At 52.0% G+C, this 20,712-nt stretch overlaps 4 protein-coding genes across 4 annotated transcripts; 3 read left to right on the top strand and 1 right to left on the bottom strand.

Annotated features, from left to right (window-relative positions):
* Positions 1–10: 10 nt before the first annotated feature.
* On the top strand, positions 11–477 carry J7T54_002978 (DUF636 domain protein; the record flags this gene model as incomplete). The annotated part of the gene is made up of 2 exons (XM_051509828.1): positions 11–76; positions 136–477. The coding sequence occupies 2 exons, from the start codon at positions 11–13 to the stop codon at positions 475–477; spliced, it is 408 nt and encodes a 135-aa protein (XP_051359210.1).
* Positions 478–1,901: 1,424 nt separating this feature from the next.
* J7T54_002979 (putative cytochrome p450 phenylacetate 2- protein) lies at positions 1,902–4,152 on the top strand (the record flags this gene model as incomplete). The annotated part of the gene is made up of 8 exons (XM_051509829.1): positions 1,902–2,156; positions 2,217–2,303; positions 2,363–2,756; positions 2,820–3,113; positions 3,173–3,342; positions 3,435–3,530; positions 3,603–3,792; positions 3,893–4,152. 8 exons carry the CDS (start codon positions 1,902–1,904, stop codon positions 4,150–4,152), a joined length of 1,746 nt encoding a protein of 581 aa, XP_051359211.1.
* A 589-nt stretch (positions 4,153–4,741) lies between these two features.
* Positions 4,742–6,241, top strand: J7T54_002980 (MFS general substrate transporter; the record flags this gene model as incomplete). The annotated part of the gene is made up of 1 exon (XM_051509830.1): positions 4,742–6,241. The coding sequence occupies one exon, from the start codon at positions 4,742–4,744 to the stop codon at positions 6,239–6,241; it is 1,500 nt and encodes a 499-aa protein (XP_051359212.1).
* Positions 6,242–8,811: 2,570 nt separating this feature from the next.
* J7T54_002981 (uncharacterized protein) lies at positions 8,812–11,230 on the bottom strand (the record flags this gene model as incomplete). Its single annotated transcript, XM_051509831.1, has 9 exons — positions 8,812–8,927; positions 9,014–9,181; positions 9,239–9,380; positions 9,720–9,800; positions 9,847–9,955; positions 10,014–10,281; positions 10,350–10,401; positions 10,606–11,117; positions 11,182–11,230. 9 exons carry the CDS (start codon positions 11,228–11,230, stop codon positions 8,812–8,814), a joined length of 1,497 nt encoding a protein of 498 aa, XP_051359213.1.
* Positions 11,231–20,712: the final 9,482 nt, after the last annotated feature.

The raw sequence follows: 20,712 nt of genomic DNA on the forward strand, positions 1-20,712 counted from the left end.
CCGTCCGACCATGTCCGAAGGAGGTTGCCTATGCGGCGCGGTTCGCTACCAGACGGCTGGCGAGCCGCAGGCCAAGGTGAGTCTACTCATGGGGGGAGCGTCACCTTGCTTCCTCGCGGGTTGACACCCCAGCAGGCCCTCTGCCACTGCCTAGACTGCCACAAGATCAGCGGCTCGACCTACTCGACCAACATGATCGTCCCCGCCGACGGCTTCTCCCTAACCAAGGGCAAGCCCAAGTTGTTCCCCAAGACCGCGGACAGCGGCCAGACAATCACGTCCTTCTTCTGTGGTGACTGCGGGACCACCCTTTGGCGCGAGACCGTCACCTACGGCAACACCAAGATTGTCAAGTGTGGAACCCTTGACGGGACGAGGGCCCTGGAACACGTCAAGCCCGCAGTGGAGCTCTTTGTGAAGAACCGCCCCTCGTGGGTGCCGGCCCTCGTCGACGCCACCCAGAATGAGGCGTCCTAGGGGACCGCGAATGGAGGGTACCAAGGAGGTTGGTTCTCCGTGGGCTTCGCCTCTTCTCTGTACGGAGCTGGACGAGGCGTGCTCATGGTGATCCTCGGGATCCTTTGCGGGACATATGAAGCGGGCCGGCCTAGGCCAACCTAGTCCTCTTCACCTACTAGATTGAATTACCCAACCCCGTCAATAGTAGCTGGGAAAATTACCATCCTTGACCACTTGGCGCTCCGGAAGCACCGGTGCGCTTCCGTCCCGATGACGTTGCGGGAAATAGGCCGGGGCCGTTCCGCTTGCCAAGTCGGGACGGTAACTGCTGTATGTGCCCTTCTAGTCTTGGTGCAGGCGGCAGTGCCGATAAAGCCTGTTTGCAAAGCCCTCCGGCATGTAACGCCATGTAAGCCACCTTGGGTTCCAGTGCGCTACCGAGTACCGAGTGCGCCACGCATGTCACCCTGCATGGGGGGAGATGGGGAGGGGCAGATGGTCCCAAAGAGGTAGTGAGGATGGGCGCCGACGGTGTCTATCCATGGGATCGTCAGGGCCCGTCGAAAACGTGCGCGGATTGCTCGTCTCCGGCGCAGGGCCATGCGGCAGAGTCGCGACGGCCAGCTAACCACAATGTCCACTTGTGGAACGTGTTCTTGATCAGGTAGCAGGGACGGGACGCACGCAGACCTTGCATCAGGCGTGTGTGCTGATCTTCCGTGGCGAGCATACCCCTCTGTTGCCTAGTGTCTGGCAATGCCGTGCTCCCACAGCGCATTCAATGACATGGACACGTCCGATGGGGCCCCTCAGGAGACCAGAGTGAAGTAGTAGTAGTAGAGGAAAGCGGAGGCCAAGATCACCTCAGCGTTGAGTGCAGGGTGTTTCTCCGGACGTGTCGAAAGAGGCAAGCTCGACGAGACGATTTAGGGATGCAGCCAGAAGGCGAGAAACAAGCAGAGCCCACACATATCCCTGGCTTTGCCTTGAAATGCCTCGAAATGACACGTTTTCTGCGTCCGTGACTGTAGTCGATGCGTCGTGTATGCAGAACTTGAGCTCGGACTCGAAGCGCGTAGGCTTCCGCGAGTCCTCGATCTAGAACTCGGGGCAGATTTCAACCCCTACGGAGGCATTGACTCAAGAGGAAGCTGAAAGAGAAACCCCCCTCCCTCCCTGAGCTGCTTGTGGGAACGAGACGAATGGGAACGACGTGATTGAGCAAATTTTCTTCTTGCCGCTCGCAAAGGTTGTCACTGTGGCGTCTTGACCCTGATGGCAATCCAGCTGAGGACACGGACGCACGTTCCGTCACCAAGCCTGGCCGTGTAGAGTATTTAAAGAGCTCTCCCAGCCCGGGAGATGAGTGTGCGCCTCCCTAGACCAACAACACGGAGCTTTCTGGCGCACACGATACGAACGCCTGATCCACGATGGCAACGATGTTTGACTCCAACTCCACTCAAGCCCCCGGGGCCACGACCACAGGCGAGCAAGGCTCCGCAGCTCGGGAGCGTGCTCTTGCCTACGCCGTAGCAGCATTTGTCCTCTTTGCGACTTGCCTCAGTGCGTTCAAGTCGGGAAGACTGGTCCTCCAACGCATCTTGTGGTCGTTGGACGCCGTCTTGGGTGGTGCCCCTCGTACCGTCTCCCTCCCCGGGCCTCCAGGCCTGCCCATTGTCGGGAATCTGCTCGAGGTGAGGGAACCAAGTCGGACCTGAGCTCGTCCCGGACCTCGACTAACGGCCCCCTGACAGCTGCGCAACGGTCATGTTCCCAAGATCGCCGAGTGGACGAAGAAGTATGGCGATGTCATCCGCGTCTCCCTTGGCGAGCGCGAGGCCGTACGTTGACCCTGGCCATGCGGACGGGAGGGGACAGCTAGACTAACACATCTTGGCAGGTCTTCATTAACAGTCACACGGCGCTTGCCGAGACAGTCGTCAAGCAGGGCCCCTCGTACCAGTCCCGTCCCATCTTCAAGCTCTTCCATAGCGACTTTGCATCTTCGGGCATCTGGACGGTGGGCACCTCGCCCTTTAGCGAGCGCCTCGTCCGCACCCGCAAGGCCCTTGCGACCCAGATCGCGCCCCGTCTGCTCCCCGTCTACACGCCCGTTATCCACCCCAAGCTCAAGAAGCTCTTTGGGGACATTCTCACCATCAGCGAGGGCCCGGCCATCGACATGGCCGAGAAGCTGCATCGCTTCGGCACGGGGCAGGTCTCCGAGCAGCTCATGGGCACCCCGCTCGACGACGACATGGTCGGTATGCTCGCCGAGAACGAGACCAACATCTGTACGTCCCAAGCCCTCTCCCCGTTCCTCTTCCTGAAGTGTCCGCTCACGAGTCGGCACACAGTCCGTCAGCGCACCATCGGATCCCCCGCCCGTGACTACATCCCCATCCTCCGCGCGGGCGGTCGCCTGCGCTACATGGCAGGCAAGCTGCTCGGCATCGAGGACTGGGCCAAGGACGAACAGGAGGAGCTGGCCCGCGCCTACCGCAAAAAGCAGCAAGTCTACATTAACAAGATGCTCGATGGTCTCCGCGAGCGCATCGAGACCGGCGACCAGACGCCGTCCATCCTAGGTAATATCCTTCGTCAGAGCCTGCTCAAAGACGAGGAGGTGCTCTTGGCATCTTACACCGGCAGTACGTGTCCCCGCCCTGTGTGTGAGCATTCCATGGCTGACTGTCATTCCGTTCTGCAGTCGCCGCGGGTGTTAATCTTGGATACTCACTCACCTGGATCGTTGGGTACCTCGCCAGCAGGCCTGACCTGCAGCAGAGTGGCTACGAGGCCATCCAGGAGGTGTACGGAGGGGACGCACCCAAGCCGCACGAATACGACCGTGTGGAGTTTGTCAAGGCCCTGCACACGGTGAGTTCAAGTCGCCTCGCCCGGTTCCTGCCCCCCCCCCTCCCTTCCAAACGCGTGAAGGAGAAGAGTGTCTGACGGTACCGCGTGCGCAGGAGGGCTCGCGCATCTATACTCCCGTCCGTCTCGGTTTCCCTCGCCAGACCCTCGAGGGCGCGAGCTACAAGGGGAACAAGATCCCCAAGGACATGGTACGTACAGCAGCGCATCTAGATGAGCAGGTCTGGTCTCTGGGACTCTAGGCTGATATTTGGACGTGACAGCTTGTCATCATGAACCTCATGGCAGGCAACCGCGACCCCGTTGCATTCGACAGGCCCGACGACTTCCTCCCGGAGCGCTGGATGGACGGCCGCAAGGGGCGTACCGACATGGCCGGCCCCGGCGGCGAGAAGTTGGGTGTCACGCATCTGACCTACGGCTGCGGCCGCCGCGTCTGCCCTGGCATTGACAGTATGTCTCGTCTCCCGGCTCCCATCTCCCCTGCCCTGCCTTGCCCTGCTGTGGATTTACATGGTGTGACGGAGCGCGCTAACGTGCACCCTGCGTGTAGTGGCAAACCGAGGCCTATACTCAACCCTCGTGCTACTCCTCCACTTCTTCACCTGGGAGAGACAGCCGCTGGGCGACGAGGAGAAGAAGCAGGTTTTCCCTGCCTTCCGGGCCGGGCGCGAGTGCTCCCTTGAGATGGACGCCATCGCCGACACCGCGACACCTACCGAGGCGCAGGCCATTCCGTGGTCGGCGGGCATCAAGTTCCACTGCCGCGACCCCGCCGGTTTGAGGGCCTGGATCGCCTCTGAAGAGACATAGGCTCATGCCGTGGAAGGTCGGAAGCAGTAAGCCTGGTCAACGAGGGGTGGCTTGAGTAAATTGAGTACAGGACGCTGCAGGCGTGGATCCACATGACTACATGAAGGAGGCTTGCCCACGCGTACTGACCCTAGACTAGTGGCTAGATAGATCCCTGCTGCCGCATGGGCCTGGGCCTCAGCCTAGGCCCTGCAAAAAATAGAATGTACGTCCTGCCGACTTGCGGCCGATATTCAAATCTCTGCCGTAGCATGTGGCGCCTGCACGATGCAGCACAGACGAACTTTCAGCTGTGCGCGGTGAGGGTATGACGGACCCGGCATGGCAAGGCAGGGCGTTGCCGAGCGTCACGGACTCACGGATCGACCTCCTAACCGCCCGCGGCTCGCGGGAACAGTTCCCCCTGTGCAGACTGTGGCGGGCCTTGTCTGGAGCGGCCCGCTGCTTGACAAAGCCGCCCGGCACGCATCGGCGACGGTGGGAATCGTGATACGTAGAAAGGGTGGCCGTCTGCCACCGGTTGCCTCCCCGTTCCATGTCTTGTCCCGTTTCGCTCCAGTTGTCGAGATACGTGCCACGCACGCTCATCATGTGGGACGCGAAGCAGGTTTCCGGCCAAGGCACCCCCGTGCCAGGCTCGCACTCTTCTCAGCTGGCGGGTGACGGCGGCGAGGAAAAGTCCCAAGCTCAGGGCCAGCGTCAGATTCCAACTCCACTCGAGACAGAGGCCCAGGGACAGGCTGAGCAATCGCCTCCCACCGTCGCGCCGCCTCCCAATGGCGGATACGGCTGGGTCTGCGTCCTCTGCGTCGCCGTCATCAACGCCCACACCTGGGGCATCAACTCGTCCTACGGCGTCTTCCTGGCGCACTACCTGTCCACCGATGCCTTTCCCGGCGCGACCTACCTCCAGTACGCCTTTGTCGGCGGACTGTCGATATCCTGTGGCATGCTCATCTCGCCCCTGGCCGTCCTCTCGACGCGGCACTTTGGCACCCACGCCACGCTCTACCTCGGCACCGCCCTCGAGGCCGCTGGTCTCATCGGCGCGTCCTTCGCGCGCACGACATGGCATCTCTTCTTCAGCCAGGGTGTCTTGTTTGGCGTAGGCATGGGCTTCCTCTTCGTCGCCTCAGTCGGCATCCCGCCCCAGTGGTTCACCACCCGCCGCTCTCTCGCCAACGGCATAAGCGCGGCGGGGTCTGGGTTCGGTGGGCTGCTCTACTCCTTCGCCACGGGGTGGATGCTCCGTACCATCGGTCTAGCCTGGTCGTTCCGTGTCCTGGGCATCCTTGCCTTTGGCGTGAACGTCGTTTGTGTGACGTTGCTGCGGGACCGGCACAAGATCATCGGGTCCCGTCACGCGGCCTTTGACATCGGCTTGTTTCGGAGGGTAGAGTACCTCCTACTCAGCGGGTACGGCTTCTTCTCCATGCTGGGCTACATTGCCCTCGTCTTCTCTCTCGCCGACTACGCAAGAAAGCTAGGGCTCGGGCCGTCCCAGGCGGCCCTCGTCTCGGCTATTCTGAACCTCGGGCAGGGTCTCGGGCGGCCGCTGATCGGGTACTTCTCCGACAGCGTCGGGCGCATCAACATGGCCGCCTTGACAACGATGTCCTGCGCGATACTGACGTTCTTGGTATGGGTTTTCGCCGAGAGCTACGCGGTGCTGGTCTTCTTCGCCCTCGCTGGCGGTACCGTCACGGGGACCTTCTGGGCCACCATCGGGCCCGTGGCCGTGGAGGTCGTAGGGCTGCGGCATCTTCCATCGGCCTTGAACCTTGAGTGGCTGGTCATCGTCCTGCCGTGCACGTTCAGCGAGCCCATTGCGCTGGAGATTGTGGGGCGCACGGGGAGCTATCTCGGTGCGCAGCTGTTCATCGGTTCCATGTACGTTGCGGCGGCGGTCTGCGTCGTTCTCTTGAGGGGCTGGAAGATTGGAGAACGGCACGAGCTGGCCAGGCTCAGGGGAGGCCAGGTCGGTGACATATATGCAGATGAGACTGGCTCGGGATCTGTGGGTGATGCGGCCCGTGTTGCAGGGCGACAGACCTTGTGGGAGCACTTTTGGAAATGGGAAAAGGTATGACTGCCTGATCCTCCAAGGAGAAGCTCAAATAGCCTAGTGTGGAAGCGAGAAGATGGGGAAGAGTGGTAAAATCAGGCAGTTTGATATCACTTTATTTCCAGCCCGTAATGCCCCCAATACGAACCTCCCCTCAAGGACGAACTCGGAGTGACATTTCCAGCCAGTCTGCCTCTCTCGCTAAAACCTATTGAATTGCTAACATGTAAACGACCTCTCTCTGGTAGCTAAGGTTGGGGTAGGCCTGATGTTCTGCGTTGGGATCTTGTGAGTTTCCGTGTGTCCTCGGATAGCTCGTCGCTGGCACGATTGCGCAGCGTCACGGTCGTGAGTGCCCTTCGGCTGCAAGGTCTCGTTCCCTTGGCGAAGACCTCGAAGATAACATGGTATTACTATCCCATGTTACGTCCCGAGATGTGACCGCATGGATCGACATACAGTCTACACGTCACTAGGCAATGACCTGCTTTTTTCTCCTATTAAATATCAAACAACCCTCCCTTGCCCAGCGGCCTTCTTTACATCAACTACTTAGGCACAAGGCAACGTAGGGTTATAGTTGACTTTATATATAAGTCGACTATAACTGACTATCGACTAAGGTTAGCCGGTACATTTATAAGTAGTACATTTAGAGCATAGCTTGAATGTAGTTCGCCTAACATTAGACATATATTGTATACAAAGGTTAATATAGGCCTTAGGGTGGCTAAGGCTATTAGCCCTATAGCTAGAGGTAGTATAAGAAGCCCCTGTCGGGTTATATATATAAGAGTCTACCCAGGGAAGAAATTTCATAATTAATGAATATTTCTGGGATTAGGAGAACAGTATAGTTCTTAAGGACTCCGTGCTCGTAACGATCTAGTAGCGCTCTCTTGATATTATGTACTTTTTTACGCTCCTTATCGATTCCTATTTCTAACGGTATTGTGTGGGAGTTTGGGGTGGCCCTCGGAATTTTTCGCGTTTCAGTATGCGCATATGGCTATCAGTCGTTTACAGTTATCGTGCCACAGTTCTTTATAAGGAGCCTTACGCTCCATTACCTTGGTCAATCAACCTTTCCCCTCTTTACTTGAATTCTATAACGTTTGTACTTTGACCTACAACCGCCACCTGGCTGCGGGCCTGGCGCCCCTGCAGCCCCGTCAAATCTTGCTCAGGACCTCTGCCAAATCCTTCGATCTATCTCGAGAGCGTAGATGCGCTGCGTTGTTGTTGTTGTTTGTGATGCCGTGGCGGCAGCCTTTGTGATAACCGTTACACAAGGCAGCCACACCCGTCGGCGTCACCTATCTTCCTATCGGGTAGGCAGATCCTAGCGGCTCTGATCCGTTTCCCGCTGCGTTGTCGTTCCCCCCAACCCATTATATCGCTACCGCTACTGTTGATCAAAGGTAGTACCAAAAGGGTAGAAAATACTAGCCCGAGTTATGTCCTCTTATATATAACCCTAATCGCTACCTTGAACTAATTTATTATATTCAAGCTAAACAAGGCTAAGTTATCTAAAATATTAGATTAGATTACAGTCCATTCGTAATGTGACATGCCCATGCTTTGCAGCAGGAGAATTGTCTCGCTAGTCGGGTCATTGAGACAGACGCCCCCAAGCCCGAGTTCGGACGGCTCCCGGTTGCCTAAGGTTACCGGCCAAGCAATTCGAAAACCAAGTCACCGCAGCTGCGTCGTCACAGTCCAACAAAAACAAGATGCGTTCCCAATGTCGACGGAAGAGCTTTGTTCATGAACCCTAGCGCAGCGTTGACCTGCACACCCGTTCATACAGGCACCTGAACATCATCCTCGCACTTCATTGGGTGCACCGCGGAATTGCGACAGCACTTGCTAGAAGCTGTGGTTTTCTTCACTCGATGTACGAGACATGTCTCGCCTTGAAACCAACATACTTCACGATGTCGAGTCCTTTGGACTTTGGACGCCACAACAGGCGATTTCGCGCTTTGAGAGGCGAGCTCTGTGATTCGACTGATACTAAGAACCCCACGGGCCGCCACTACCTCCTTGTCGAATATATATTGCCTTGGGTGACCTGGTCAAACAAAGGGGAATATGGTATAAGCAATCCAAGTGGAGAGGCTGCTGTCGCGACCGTGGACGCACCGCCTGTCTGACCTTGGGTCCTTGGCTGCAATCTCACTTGAGGTCATCACGGGCTTCGCGACTAGACAGGTGGCTAGGCATACAAAATGGTGTCCAAAATATGATCTCAAGAACTGGACAGGATTCCGTATCCTTCATTTGGTATGGTCGTTTGCGTTTGCTCCACGTAAACACAAATGTTGGTATTACACAATGCTCAGTACACAGTGTTGGCAGATGAGAGCTCGCAACCTTCGCCATCATATTGTTGAATCACTTTTCTTCTTTGTGCGAACGATAAGAACACTGAGAAACGGAAATAGAGTACAGACACGAGCATACATATATAGAAATATATATATCTATACGGGAAGGGTTCGAAATAATCCAAATAGCTCGCGAGCCTCGCTGACGGCTATCTGATAATGATCCCTAGAGTCGTAAGACTTGCTTTGTCCCTGAGCTTGTCATTCATCCGTATCTTCCCGTACCAGGAAGCTCGCAGGCATGGGCACAGCACGTTCCTCCATTTGGAACGGCAAAGCAGCATCAGCGCTGATCTGTTTGCCAGTTTCGGCGTCGACTGGAGTTTTTCAGGTCAGCACAAGATCAAGGGACAGGTCTGATCACAGTAGGATATCGAAACGACTGGTTGGGCTCGGTACTCACGACATCTGAACTTCACATCTGCAATTCCGACAACGGCCTCGATCAAGAAGCGCACTTTCACAATGGGGTTCCTGTTGCCCCGACTCCAGATCGTGTTCTTTTTCACGATGCTTCCGCGACCTACTTGGGAAAGATCTGCGTCGAGCGTGGTGTGCAAGCGGACAACCTCTGCATCAGCAAATGTCAGTGTCTCTGGGAGGATTCTTGATGCAGTAAGGCTCCTACCAAGCTCGTTGAAGTCCGGAACTGGATTACGCAGCGAAGTCATGATTGGGACTTGAGCTCTGCGATGAGATGGATCCAGCTCAAGTCCAAACTCCACGCTGAAAGGGTACCGAATGCTTTTGCTATCGTTGATGGTGTCACCCTAAGTGAGATTCAGTTTCGTGCTGTGCAAAGGCGATTCATGTCCGATACTTACCCATCTCACAAACCAATCCATGTAACCTTCAACCCAACGCTGACCGGATTGATCTTTGTTGATTCGACCCTGATCTTCCGCCAGTCGCTGCAGGTGTTTTTTGCTCCCAGTCGCCATAGTCTTGCACCGCACACGACAAGGAACCCCCAGGGAGGTTCTAGATAGCCGGCTGCGGAACATGGTCGAGCTCCCGTGGGTCTGCATGGCATGCTCGAGAAGTCCTCGACATACCGACATTTGGGGCTCGGTGGATTGATGCAGCTTAGCTCCTCGAAGTGAACCAACCTTAGATTTTGAAATGTGACCGAATATTTCTTTCTGGACGTATTTGGAGCTCCCTAGCCCACCCGAGAGTATGACATGGTTCTGTGTTCAATCAGCAATGGTCATCAAAACAATGCGGCAGACGTACGACTTGGCTGTAGCGCGGCGAGGCTCGAAGCCCCTGATGCTCCATCATGCTGTCCAACATCCGGGTCATTTGAACAACTTGCGTGTCAAAGATCTGTCTTAACTCCGACCTAACTAGCATGTCAAAAAGCGTAACCAGTAGTGATTGGGCAAGCCTAAGCCACCTACCAAGCAAATTGCATGTCTCCGTCCTTGACTCTCAGTGACGCCTCAGAGATGGAGTGTGGCATGTTCGGTATTTTGATCCGGAATGTGTCCTCATCACCCCAACGGCCTGACCCGAGCTCCTTCTTGTTGCTCTGGAAGTCAATGCCTCTCATCATTTGCCAGGCCACGTCTTCAATCGAGCTACTGAGTATATGCGCTAGTGGCTGTAATCGTGCTTTGGCGAGCTCCATGAATCCGCTGTCGATGAATGTCGACCCGCATTGGATTCCTAGAGTTGAGTCAGTCGGACATCCACAGGTACGAGTTCATACTTTCCTTGGACTGGCTTCATTTCACTCATTGAAATCTTTCCCTTCAAGGCGTCGTCAATGTTTAGAAAACAGAGGTCCTGCTTGTAGATTAGAAGATGGAGAGGGAAAGATGTGAAACCAGGGAATGAGAGAACTCACTACTGTGCCTCCTCCTGCATCTATGATAAGCACGGTCTGGCCGCTCTGGAGAAAGACAAAAACAGCGGACGTTAGCAAATGTAAACAATGGCGTCAAGCCAAAGCTTTTTTTGTGAAATTTTCCCGTAAAATGAGACACTCACTTCAATGAAGCCCTCGCAGGAGAGGGTGTAGGCTGCCACGGCATGCGGCTCGGTAAGAGTTGCTTTCACATCAAACCCGGGCTGACTGCCGAAACCTGCTCTCCTGGCAAGGACGCAGAATTCATCCACAATGGCGGTGTCCCAGGTTGCAGGGACACTGAAATAAAAGCGAATGGATGTCCTGTCCCAATGCTTTCCGTTCAGCACAGCTGGCGGGAACTCGCTTCGGAGCTGCTCGTACAGACATTCCAAGTAATCAGTATACAGTCGCCGTACCTCAACCTGCCTGTCTGAATCTCTCGGGCCTACTCCAAAATCTGTCTTGAACCATTCTTGAACCTCGCCATAGTGGTCGTTCTCGCATTTGAAGCCCCAGCTCGAAGGCTTTCCTTTGTTGTCAACGTACTTAAGACGGGTGGGCGCCTTGTCCTCAACCCTGTAACCGCCCCAATCTTTGAAAATTTGGACAATGTTGTTGCCTCTAGTTCTGTTGAGGTAAGAAACGCCGGTACCTACGATGGGAATTGCGTCAGAATCTTGCGCATAGGAGTGTGCGGATAGTTGCTGCCTGCTTACAGCTCATACCAAGATCGATGCCGAAAAGCAGATCTGGGCCATCGTTCATCTTTGCCATGGGATACGTTTGTGCTGCGCCGTAATATTGTAAGTTTGTGTCGTTTGTGATGATGTCGCGCACACCAGTGATGCTAAATAGATTGGGACACTGGACGGGCGAGCCGCTGCAGCAGTAACGAGAAATTAGCGCCTTGCAGGCGTGGACATTTCAGAGGCATGTTGGCTCAGGGGTTTAATTACAAATACTACTTTCGCCTGCAAGCGGGTGGAGCAAGCATATCTCATGCACGTTGGTTGTAACATTGATCAAGGGGGAGACTAGGCTGATGCAACACGAGTCGGCTGAGTTTGAATTCTTCGAAAAGACACCCGCCCGGCCGCCCACTGCCGGGCCGGACAAGACTCTTTCTTTTTATGCTATTCTTGCAATTTGGCCACTGAGTTCAAAACTCATTGCTCATTTGAAACAAGTACCATCCACTGAGGGTAACCGCGATGATAGCCTTGATCCCTCGTAACCCAGTGGCCGAACCACAAATTGACGATTTGACGACAAACACAATTGACCCAAATCTTGTAAGAGGTGACACTGAAGCTTCAACGAGCCACGACTTCGGAGCCCAAGGTCTGTAGATGACAAGATCAGGTACTAAATTACAAAACAGGTACCAACGATAACATCAACTACCGCCTCTCCAGACATCGCCGCCCCTGCGCCAGCGCAACCCACCGTATTGGCAACCTCACAGACACTTGGGACCTCATTGACATTATCATCATCGTCAGTTTATTCAGCAAGCACCGGGACACCTTTGGGTTATTCGTCAACGATCTCACCAACTTCAACTCCCACTTCGCGATCGACAGATGAAACTTCAAGTCCCTCTGCCACAGAAGCTGGAGGCACAATCTCTCCAGCCGAGGCTAGTGGTATTGCGGTGGGCGCTGCAGTTGGCGGTGCGATCCTAGCGGTTTTAGTTTTGCTTGCTTTCCCTCGGCTCAAAAGACATCGACGCGATCGAACACAGGCTTCTCCCTTATTTGCAGCAAGAGAGAAAAAGCATATACCCCGAGTCGACAGCGTACTTGATCACCTGCCGCAAGGGGTTGCAGATGAGACCTTCCGCCAAAAACTCGGGAAGCTCAGCACAGACATCAAGAATTTTGTGGACAGCTTCTTCAACGAGACGCATCTCCAACTGGACGCTTCGACTGAGGCAAGCCTCCGAGCCCTCGCTGGCCCGCCAGTCACTGCGTCATCATGGTCAGCCGCTTTCTTCAACGACACAGCACGACGTTGTGCCATTCGTTTATTCATAGCTCAACTTCTCTTCAAGAGTATCCACCCTCAAAATGATACCGATGTCAATTTACTACCTCACCAGCTGTTGGCTGCTTATCAAGTCTTCCAAAAAGGGCCACAAAATAGCAAGACAGAACGTGGATTTGGATCAGGTACGCCGATTCTTTATATTGCATCTCAAAAGAGACTGTCTGAGTACGCTGCTGACCTTGACCCGAGACATGCCCAGCCGCAAGACGCTGTTGATGCTATGGCGCCAAATTTCTAGCCATCTCTTCCCCGCAGAGCTGAGAATAAGGCAAAATCATGCAGTAGTTGGCAAGATCGCGTCTGCGCTAGCTCCGCTCCACCCAAACACGCATGGTAGCTTCCATCGTATTCTCGAGGGCCTAGTTCAAGACGCCGGTCAGCTGGGGCTCGAGCTTTTCGCGGATGCACATGAGTGGGAACCCATATGGACTCAATCACACAACAACGTCAACGGGGCCATGGTGGTGTTTCCCGGCGTGCAACTTTCTCGCCGGAGCACCGGTGGAGAGCAACACCACGGCGATATGGAAATCAAGGTCACCCTGACTTCATGTATTGTTGAGTACTGAGCAGAGAGATGGATACTACCGCATGGAGATGGACTTTCGGTACTCCAACTTGAGTAGTGTGCACGTCGATAGATTTCACCGAGTAGAGCTAGCTCTCTCCATTCAACCCGTATTGACTGACCCCTTTGAAATTATTGGAGAACCTCAAATCGCATCAGCTATGAACCCTTTTCTGTAATGTTCGATGAGTCAAGCTCTGGCAGATTAGCTGTCCCGAAGTCTTCAGGAGTTTTAAGACTGCATTGGGCTTGATATCAAGATTCAGCCTAAGCTCTAAATCGGTGATCGCATGGTAGGTGTGCACTCACCTCTTTGAGCATATGCTACCCCATTACTTCGGTTGGGCCTGCCAATGTCGGAACAGAGAGAAAAATCCCCGTTGCTAAAGGCCTCAGATGAGCCCATAGTAGAAACGAAAGACGTCTGACGAGAAACAGAAGGCCATGACGGCGCAGGTCGTTGGCTTGAGGCGCGTCCTAGGTCGCCACTTGACATCGGCGACCAGGAGGGGCGGGCCACATGTGTTCCAGCTTGGAAAACCATCATATGCATAGCGCCGATAGCGGCCAGGAGCGTTGCGTGGGAGTAACTCAATGATCTTTCCTGATCCGCGAGTTTGTCGTGATTCTTCAAAAGGTACTCTAGCCTAGCATTCAGCTTGGACTCGTTGCCGGCGCCTCGGAGGATGAGCTGGCCAAGTTCATCGAGGGCTCTCAAGGTGGAATCGATGGCATTGGAAGACCATTTCCGATAGAATTCGGGACAATGTTCGAAGAGTCTGGCACCATCAGCTCGACAACGCAGAGCATGCTCGACGTCCTCCGCTACCTGCTCCACCAGTCGTACGAATATTCTCGAGCAGTCTGGGACGCTTTTGAGATCAACAGCGAACTGGACCAAGCGAAATGTAGCGAATATGCTGTTGTAGGTGCTTCCGGAAATGAGGGACTCGAGAGGCATTGTTTGTATAGGCCATGGGTAAAAAGCACACGATGAGATCAGTTGCTGGTGGATGGATCACTGTGCTCTTCGACACCAGTGGAGAAGTCCGCACTTTGAAAACCGCAGCCGCTCTCTCGTCACCATATCGGAGAATGAACTACGGTTGAGATTGCAGTCATTTTGTGGAGGCTTCTGCCTGAAGAAGACTAGACTCAAGGCTTCCCTGTAATCTCGCGCCGGAAACAAACACCGGTCGCAATGCGAATACGTCTGCGTCTTCTGGGGCCTATCGCCGACGGGACCTCCCCTCCCACGGGCTAGTCAGTATCTTCTTCGGCTAGCTAGGGCTGCCACTTATCGCCATTTTGAATTGCAGCAACTGGAGAAAATGGATCTTGCGGCGAGAGACTTTGTCTACGGCAGCTCGTTTGGCAGGTGAGCTTTGTGCTCGCTGAGAATGTGAAAGAGGAGTCTTTGAAGCGGGGAAACGTTGTCACAGGGTGGAGTGTGAAGTTTGTCCAATTGGGAAGAGCTGGTGACAATCGGTGCAGGCAATACGGTAGGCGCGTTGTGATGGAACTATTTCGGCCAATGGAGCAGTGGCCACGGACGGAGCTGGCCGACCCGCATGTTTCATATTATGCTGTTGGTCGTTGCTGTATGTAAAGTCCCACTCACACTTGTGCCCAACTGGCCTCTACAGGGGGGGGGGGGGGGGCCGCCTCGCAGCCAGAGATAACGCAGCTCGAGTTGAAAAGTAGTACGGAGGACTACCGGCTGAGTCGGATTACAACCGGCTTCAGCCGCTTAGATGTCCGTGCTAGGCACCGTGGGGTAAATGTCCCAAGGTCGTGGGAATGAACCTCCCAGCAAGTCATGTAAAGTCAATACGGCGCTTTAGTGGTCGACTCGTTGCCCCTCTCTCGTAGCACAACACCGCAGATCAAGGTAATAGAAAGCACGGAGAGGCATCTTTTACGCAGTCTGGGGTTTTGAAGCACGTTGCAGGCGTTTTCCATTTTTTCCTCTTCGTGCCGCCGTAGTGCTGACGAAAGCAACAAGGTATGAGGGCTGGTGCCAATGGGCAAATTTCGACCAAAGGCGCGAATATGCAAACATGGCAGGAACTGGCGCCAACTAGAGAATACATGTAACAACTGAGACGGAATTTGACCTAACAGATGGCAACGAAAAGTCGCTGGTGGCACTTGGACTGCAGGGTAGTCAGAAGGAAACAGATGCGTCTTGTTGAGAGCATCTGCACAATCTCTTAAATACTCAAACTGACACCGAACGATTTTGAGCAATGGTGATCAGATTCAGGAGCGTTGCAGCAGCACGTTTCCGCTCACTGGTGTTATAGACCTCGGGTTTCTAAAGTCTTACTGAAATAGCTAGCAAAATCTGCTATTTGAGCAATCTCCGGGCACGGCTGACCTCACAGTTTCGTATAATGCGCGTGTACTGAGTTAGTGCCGACCTGTTCTCATTTCCTCGCCGTTGTTGAATCTTTCTATGACTCTCAGTCTCAGGGGATAAGGTTGGCAAATGTGTCTCAGTTTAAGGAGGGGGGATTCGCCTTTGTATACAACTATTTAGTGGCGATTATTATCCCTGGTGATTTATATCACTTGCTGATCTCGCGACCAACCTCTGTTTCTACTATAATGCGCTTCAGCTGTTTGGCCATCCAGGAGTGCTCATCTGAGAACGGGGTGGATTGGAAGGCGTTTGGCGATCACCAGAATAGCGACTCGCTCCTTGTGCTTGGCTCTGGTCTGTTGAGCGATGACTGTCGTAGTCTACGCCCGTTGCTGCATTGACGGGGTTAGACCGCAGAGGCGAGTAGGTCGTTCCATTAGGATCATCTAATTCGAGTATGACGTCTCTAGGGGAGATTATATCGTCAGTTCTGACTGTGATGGGAGTTACCCGTATCTTCAGTTGAGATAGCAAAGTAAATCTTAGATTCGCTACCTAGGTCTGTCTACTAACTTACGTATAGTTCTAAATATTCTTATCCGAGGGACGTAATATATGACTTTTAATTCGAATATAACATATGGAGTATAGCGCGGTATTTTACCGCTTAAAACTAAACAAGTACTGAAAAAAGAAAATAGGCGCGAGTAACGGGCGTGAATATAGGGGGCTATACTAGCTTAATAAACTTTATTCTTAGAGGTCGTGGGTCCCAAATTCGGAAAACTTATCCTCTAGTAATAGAAGGGGTTGAGCGGAAGGGAAGAACTAAACGGGCTCCTGTATTTTCTACTGGGTATAGCCGTAGGTGGCAGACCGTGCTTCAAACATAGAATATGATCCCTATCGAAGAGGTCGGAGAGGTCGAAGAAGCAAAGAAGTGTCCAACAGATGCACCTCTCCATTCAAATGGAAAATTGTGTAGGTTCAAGCTGCGCAGGAAGGATGTCAAAGAAACCACACATTAGGCTCACGTTTACAGACCTGGTCCTTGTCAATGAAATAGGCATGAAGCGATCAAGCGACGTCGGAAGTGGCTGTCGTCTGTGTGCCGAGCCGGTATCTGGTTTTCATTGGCGTCAAATTTCGTCCTCAGTACTCGTTCACCATGAACTCAGAAAAGCAAAAGGGGACCTTCTGACTGAAGCGCTCGTGCTTTCCGAGTTAGTAGGGTAGTCTGTACCTCTTCCCCCCTTCTGTAGCCTAGCATTGTGAATGATAAGTAGCTGTTTCCTGTTGTTTGTCAGGCAGGTTTGCGGGGCCCCATAGGCGGGCACCCAGGTGCCCAAATAAGTGTCGCACCTAGGTGCCTAAATAAGATACCTTATATAAGCAGCGGCCCACAAAAGCCGCCTTTACACCAATCAGATACTATTATCAACGACACTTACTATATAATTAAACACAATCGACTCCTTTATTAGGAGCATCCCAGCGAGCCTTATTTTCAACGCACGATTAAGCCACCAATTATTGCCCGAGGGCCCCTTCATAATTATAAGCGATTCTCTGCCTCTTGAAGTATCTATTAATAATACTTTACCCCCCGAGAACGACTATCCGTCCCGCGAAGCCCTTATCTAGGCCGCTAACGTATAGGCAGCCGCCAGAGGCTACGTATTTATAAGCACGAAGTCGAAAACAATATCGAGCGGTCGGCGGGTTATATATATTAGCTATGATCGGCGAGGAGCAAGGCCAGATATATCTATTCCGCGCGTACGGAATACGACCTCTAAGCGGATAGGATACGAGTTCTCGATCCTTATAAAAGAGTCGCTTAATAAGGCGGTCTAGCGCCTCACGTATCGCGATAATACTAAGTTCGGGTATTATAACCACGGCCCTAGTATCGATATCACGGCCTATCTAGTCTATCGCTAATTATCTAATACCGATAGATCTACGATCAATAATCTCGCGAGCGCTAGAGTGCAGCCGAGGGATATTCGGACCTACCTACGCACGTAGTCTAATACACTAGCGACCTAGTAAGACGTCTATAACTCTATTGCGCGAGGTAAGAGAGAACTTTAAGAGGGGGAGAGTGCTATATACGCGCTAGCTAATAAACTCGAGAATAAGGGCTTCTAGAATCGTATCCGGTTCGATAATACTAGCCGAGTTATAGCTATATTATTTATGTATCTAGAGTCGATAGGGTACCTAAGTATATACCTAGATACCCTTATTCTTAATTATATATATAAGACTAATAAATATCGGATACCCTTACTCGATATAGTCGGCGTTAATGCTTACTAACGGTCTTTCTATATCGCCTTCGCCTTCCTTAGCGGGGAAGAGGAAGAGGACTATATATAGGCGTTAGACCGGCTACGCTCGATATATAAGACCTACGGCGTAAGGCTACCGAGTGTTATCCTTACCGATCGCTGCCTTACCTATATAAATACTATAGCCTCTTACTTCCCCGACGCGGTATCTCTGTTATACCTCTAGTATACTAATAAGGCAGTCCTTTTATATTACTTGCCGAGCTTTAAAGAAGATAATATTAGCGCGCCGGAGGGCTAACTTATATAGAAGGATTTCTATAGGATATAGTATAAGGTAATCGCCTCTATATTTATCGAAACCTTTAAATAAAGGCTCTAGGCTCTCAGGGATCGTTATACTATAATACACACCCGAGAGGTCTATTATATCATAGAAATCTAGCTCGACCTATATAAAGAGAGGCTTGTGAAGGCCTGGGTCGATAAATATATATATTTCGATAATATAGTTATATCCCGCGGCGAGGGTATTCACTAGCTAATTAAGATCTATCTTAATACGAGCTAGCTAGATCTTTTTAACGCCTAGAAGTTAATTAAGCGCGTAATTATTAATTAGCTAGCTTCGCTTCGGGAGAATTAGGCTAAGTAACGACTCCGTATACCTATTAAACTCAATAGGAGGCTATATAATACCGTGCACGGCTGGATATTATATAAGGCGTTACGGAAAGTCGAGGACCAAAGGAAGCTACTTATAATAGGCACGGAGCTTCCTACCTATATAGGACGATTTATATCGTCACTCGGACTCCCTTACGCTTATATACTTAAGCCCCTTATATAAGAATAGCGCCCCCTCTTATTAGAAAATTTCTATATATACTAGCACCTTTAGCGAGAAAAGAGGCTATAGTTCCTTATCGAGCTACGATAATAGTTTAATCAGGCCACGGCGCGATTAATACTACCAAAGATAAGCACTCGCCGCGAGCCAAGCGTATTTAAAGCCGTTAAGGAAGCCTCTAGGGCACTAACACAAGCTAGGGCAGCGCCTATATACTCGGCGTGTGGTAAGGTTAGCCACACGAAGGTATCACGGCTATGTCGCTTACGCTATGCGTATATTATACTATCGTTAACGCCGGGGGCAGCGTTAGTATTAACCCTATCACAACCTTATCACGACCTCACTAAACCGCCGCCGCCGCCGCTAGCACTATTGCCGACCTCTTTAACGGAGTTCGTGCCGGAGTGATACACTTTGGAGGTTGTGTGGCCATTCAACCAAGATGCATCTACGCTGTGTGTGGGTGTCACGTGCTGGTCACGTACACGCACAGGTACGATAGCGATAAGATAGCATTGATAACGCCGCAGCCAATCAGGCTACGCGCACACGATCCGAGGAGCAGCCGCGCCATGCCTATTTAGGCTGGCCGACTGGCTGCCTAAGGACGTTTAAATTGATCATCCTTTTCCACCTGTTTGATCTGCCTTTAGTGCATTAGAGTGGTAGTAATTCTTAACTCCCTTATTAATTAAATAACCTTAAATAACTACTCGATTAATCGTAGGAAGTTCCCTAGTATTTCATAGCTATTCGTTCCCCTTATATTCCGTCGCGCGCTTATTAGATTAGCGCTAAGGGGCTGTGACGAATAGCGTGATAACTTCCCCCACCCACACTATAATTAGGCTGATCTTCCCCACAAAGGATCAGCCTTATAGCACCTTATCGCGCAGAGCCTTAATTAACGCGCGATTAAGCCGCTGATTACGCTACGACCGTACTAATTACGCTATAATCGCGGCTATCAATCGGCAAAAAACACGCGCGCGCTGCCTTATAGGTGAATTAAACTACGCACCTCTTGACAAAAGTAGGGCATAGTGTATACGTTACCGCAAGAGGCGCGTGCAATTAAGTATAATACTATAAAGAGAGCCCCCACCTATATCGCGGGAATCACCTACTTTCGCGCACTCCTTTAAAATCTAAAAAATCAATATAACGGCAAAAGAATCACTATCTTAATCTTTACCTTACTTTACTAAGTAGTATTAGTCGGCTAGATTTATCCGAGGAGGGTCTGAATACTAACTAGTCCTATAAGGAGATAGATCTAGAGACGGAGAGAGCTTACGCTACCCTTCCTAAGAGGCGAGCCTCCCGGTGGCTAACGATAAGTTACTAGGCGCTACCCTAGCGAATACGGTTAAGTATAGTAGAGTCTAAGTTTACTAGTAAATATACTTAAACTACTATACTATTACTAACGTTCTGACTTATTATCGGTTACTAGATATCGCGAAATTATAACTTATAATATACCTAAGCCTTCTAGGTCTATGCCTACGATAGCGGGGTCGTGGAGGAGGGCTAACGAATTTTCCGGCGGTTAGGAAGAAGACTTAACTCTTCTATTACTACTATAGCTATAACCCGCCTTACCGGACCTTCCTCCCTTACCGGACCTTCCTTCCTCTCGGCCTAATGAATCTTTTACTACTATATATAGCGCCGACCTATAGAGTAACGCGCCGCTGTCTAGAGAGCTGTCCGAAGACCTAGTCGACCCCTTGCCGAAAGACCTCTTCGGCGATATAACGCCACGTAGGGTCACCCGCTCGAAGATAAAGAGATACTTATTAACTAAGGCCGACTCGACGAGCACCCTTAAGGAGGCCCTGGAAGACGACTATTACGTATGGTTTATTAAATATAGAGTGGCGCTGCTAAAGGCTATCGAGAGCTACCGAAGCGATATCTAGAGTTACTAACACCTAACAATCGTAGATAACTATATCGCGATCGCTTATAGTAATATTGCGGTTATATTAGCGAAGGAAGACCCTTAATACGAACACTTACTCGAAATAGTATTAATAAGCCGAAACTTTATAGAAGAATACCTCGATACTTAGAAGAACGCTAGTTACTTTTGGTATAAGAACCCGCTTA

This window comes from Emericellopsis cladophorae (assembly GCF_022114955.1).
Source record: "Emericellopsis cladophorae strain MUM 19.33 chromosome Unknown NODE_71_length_88472_cov_121_463657, whole genome shotgun sequence".
Lineage (NCBI taxonomy): Eukaryota > Fungi > Ascomycota > Sordariomycetes > Hypocreales > Bionectriaceae > Emericellopsis > Emericellopsis cladophorae.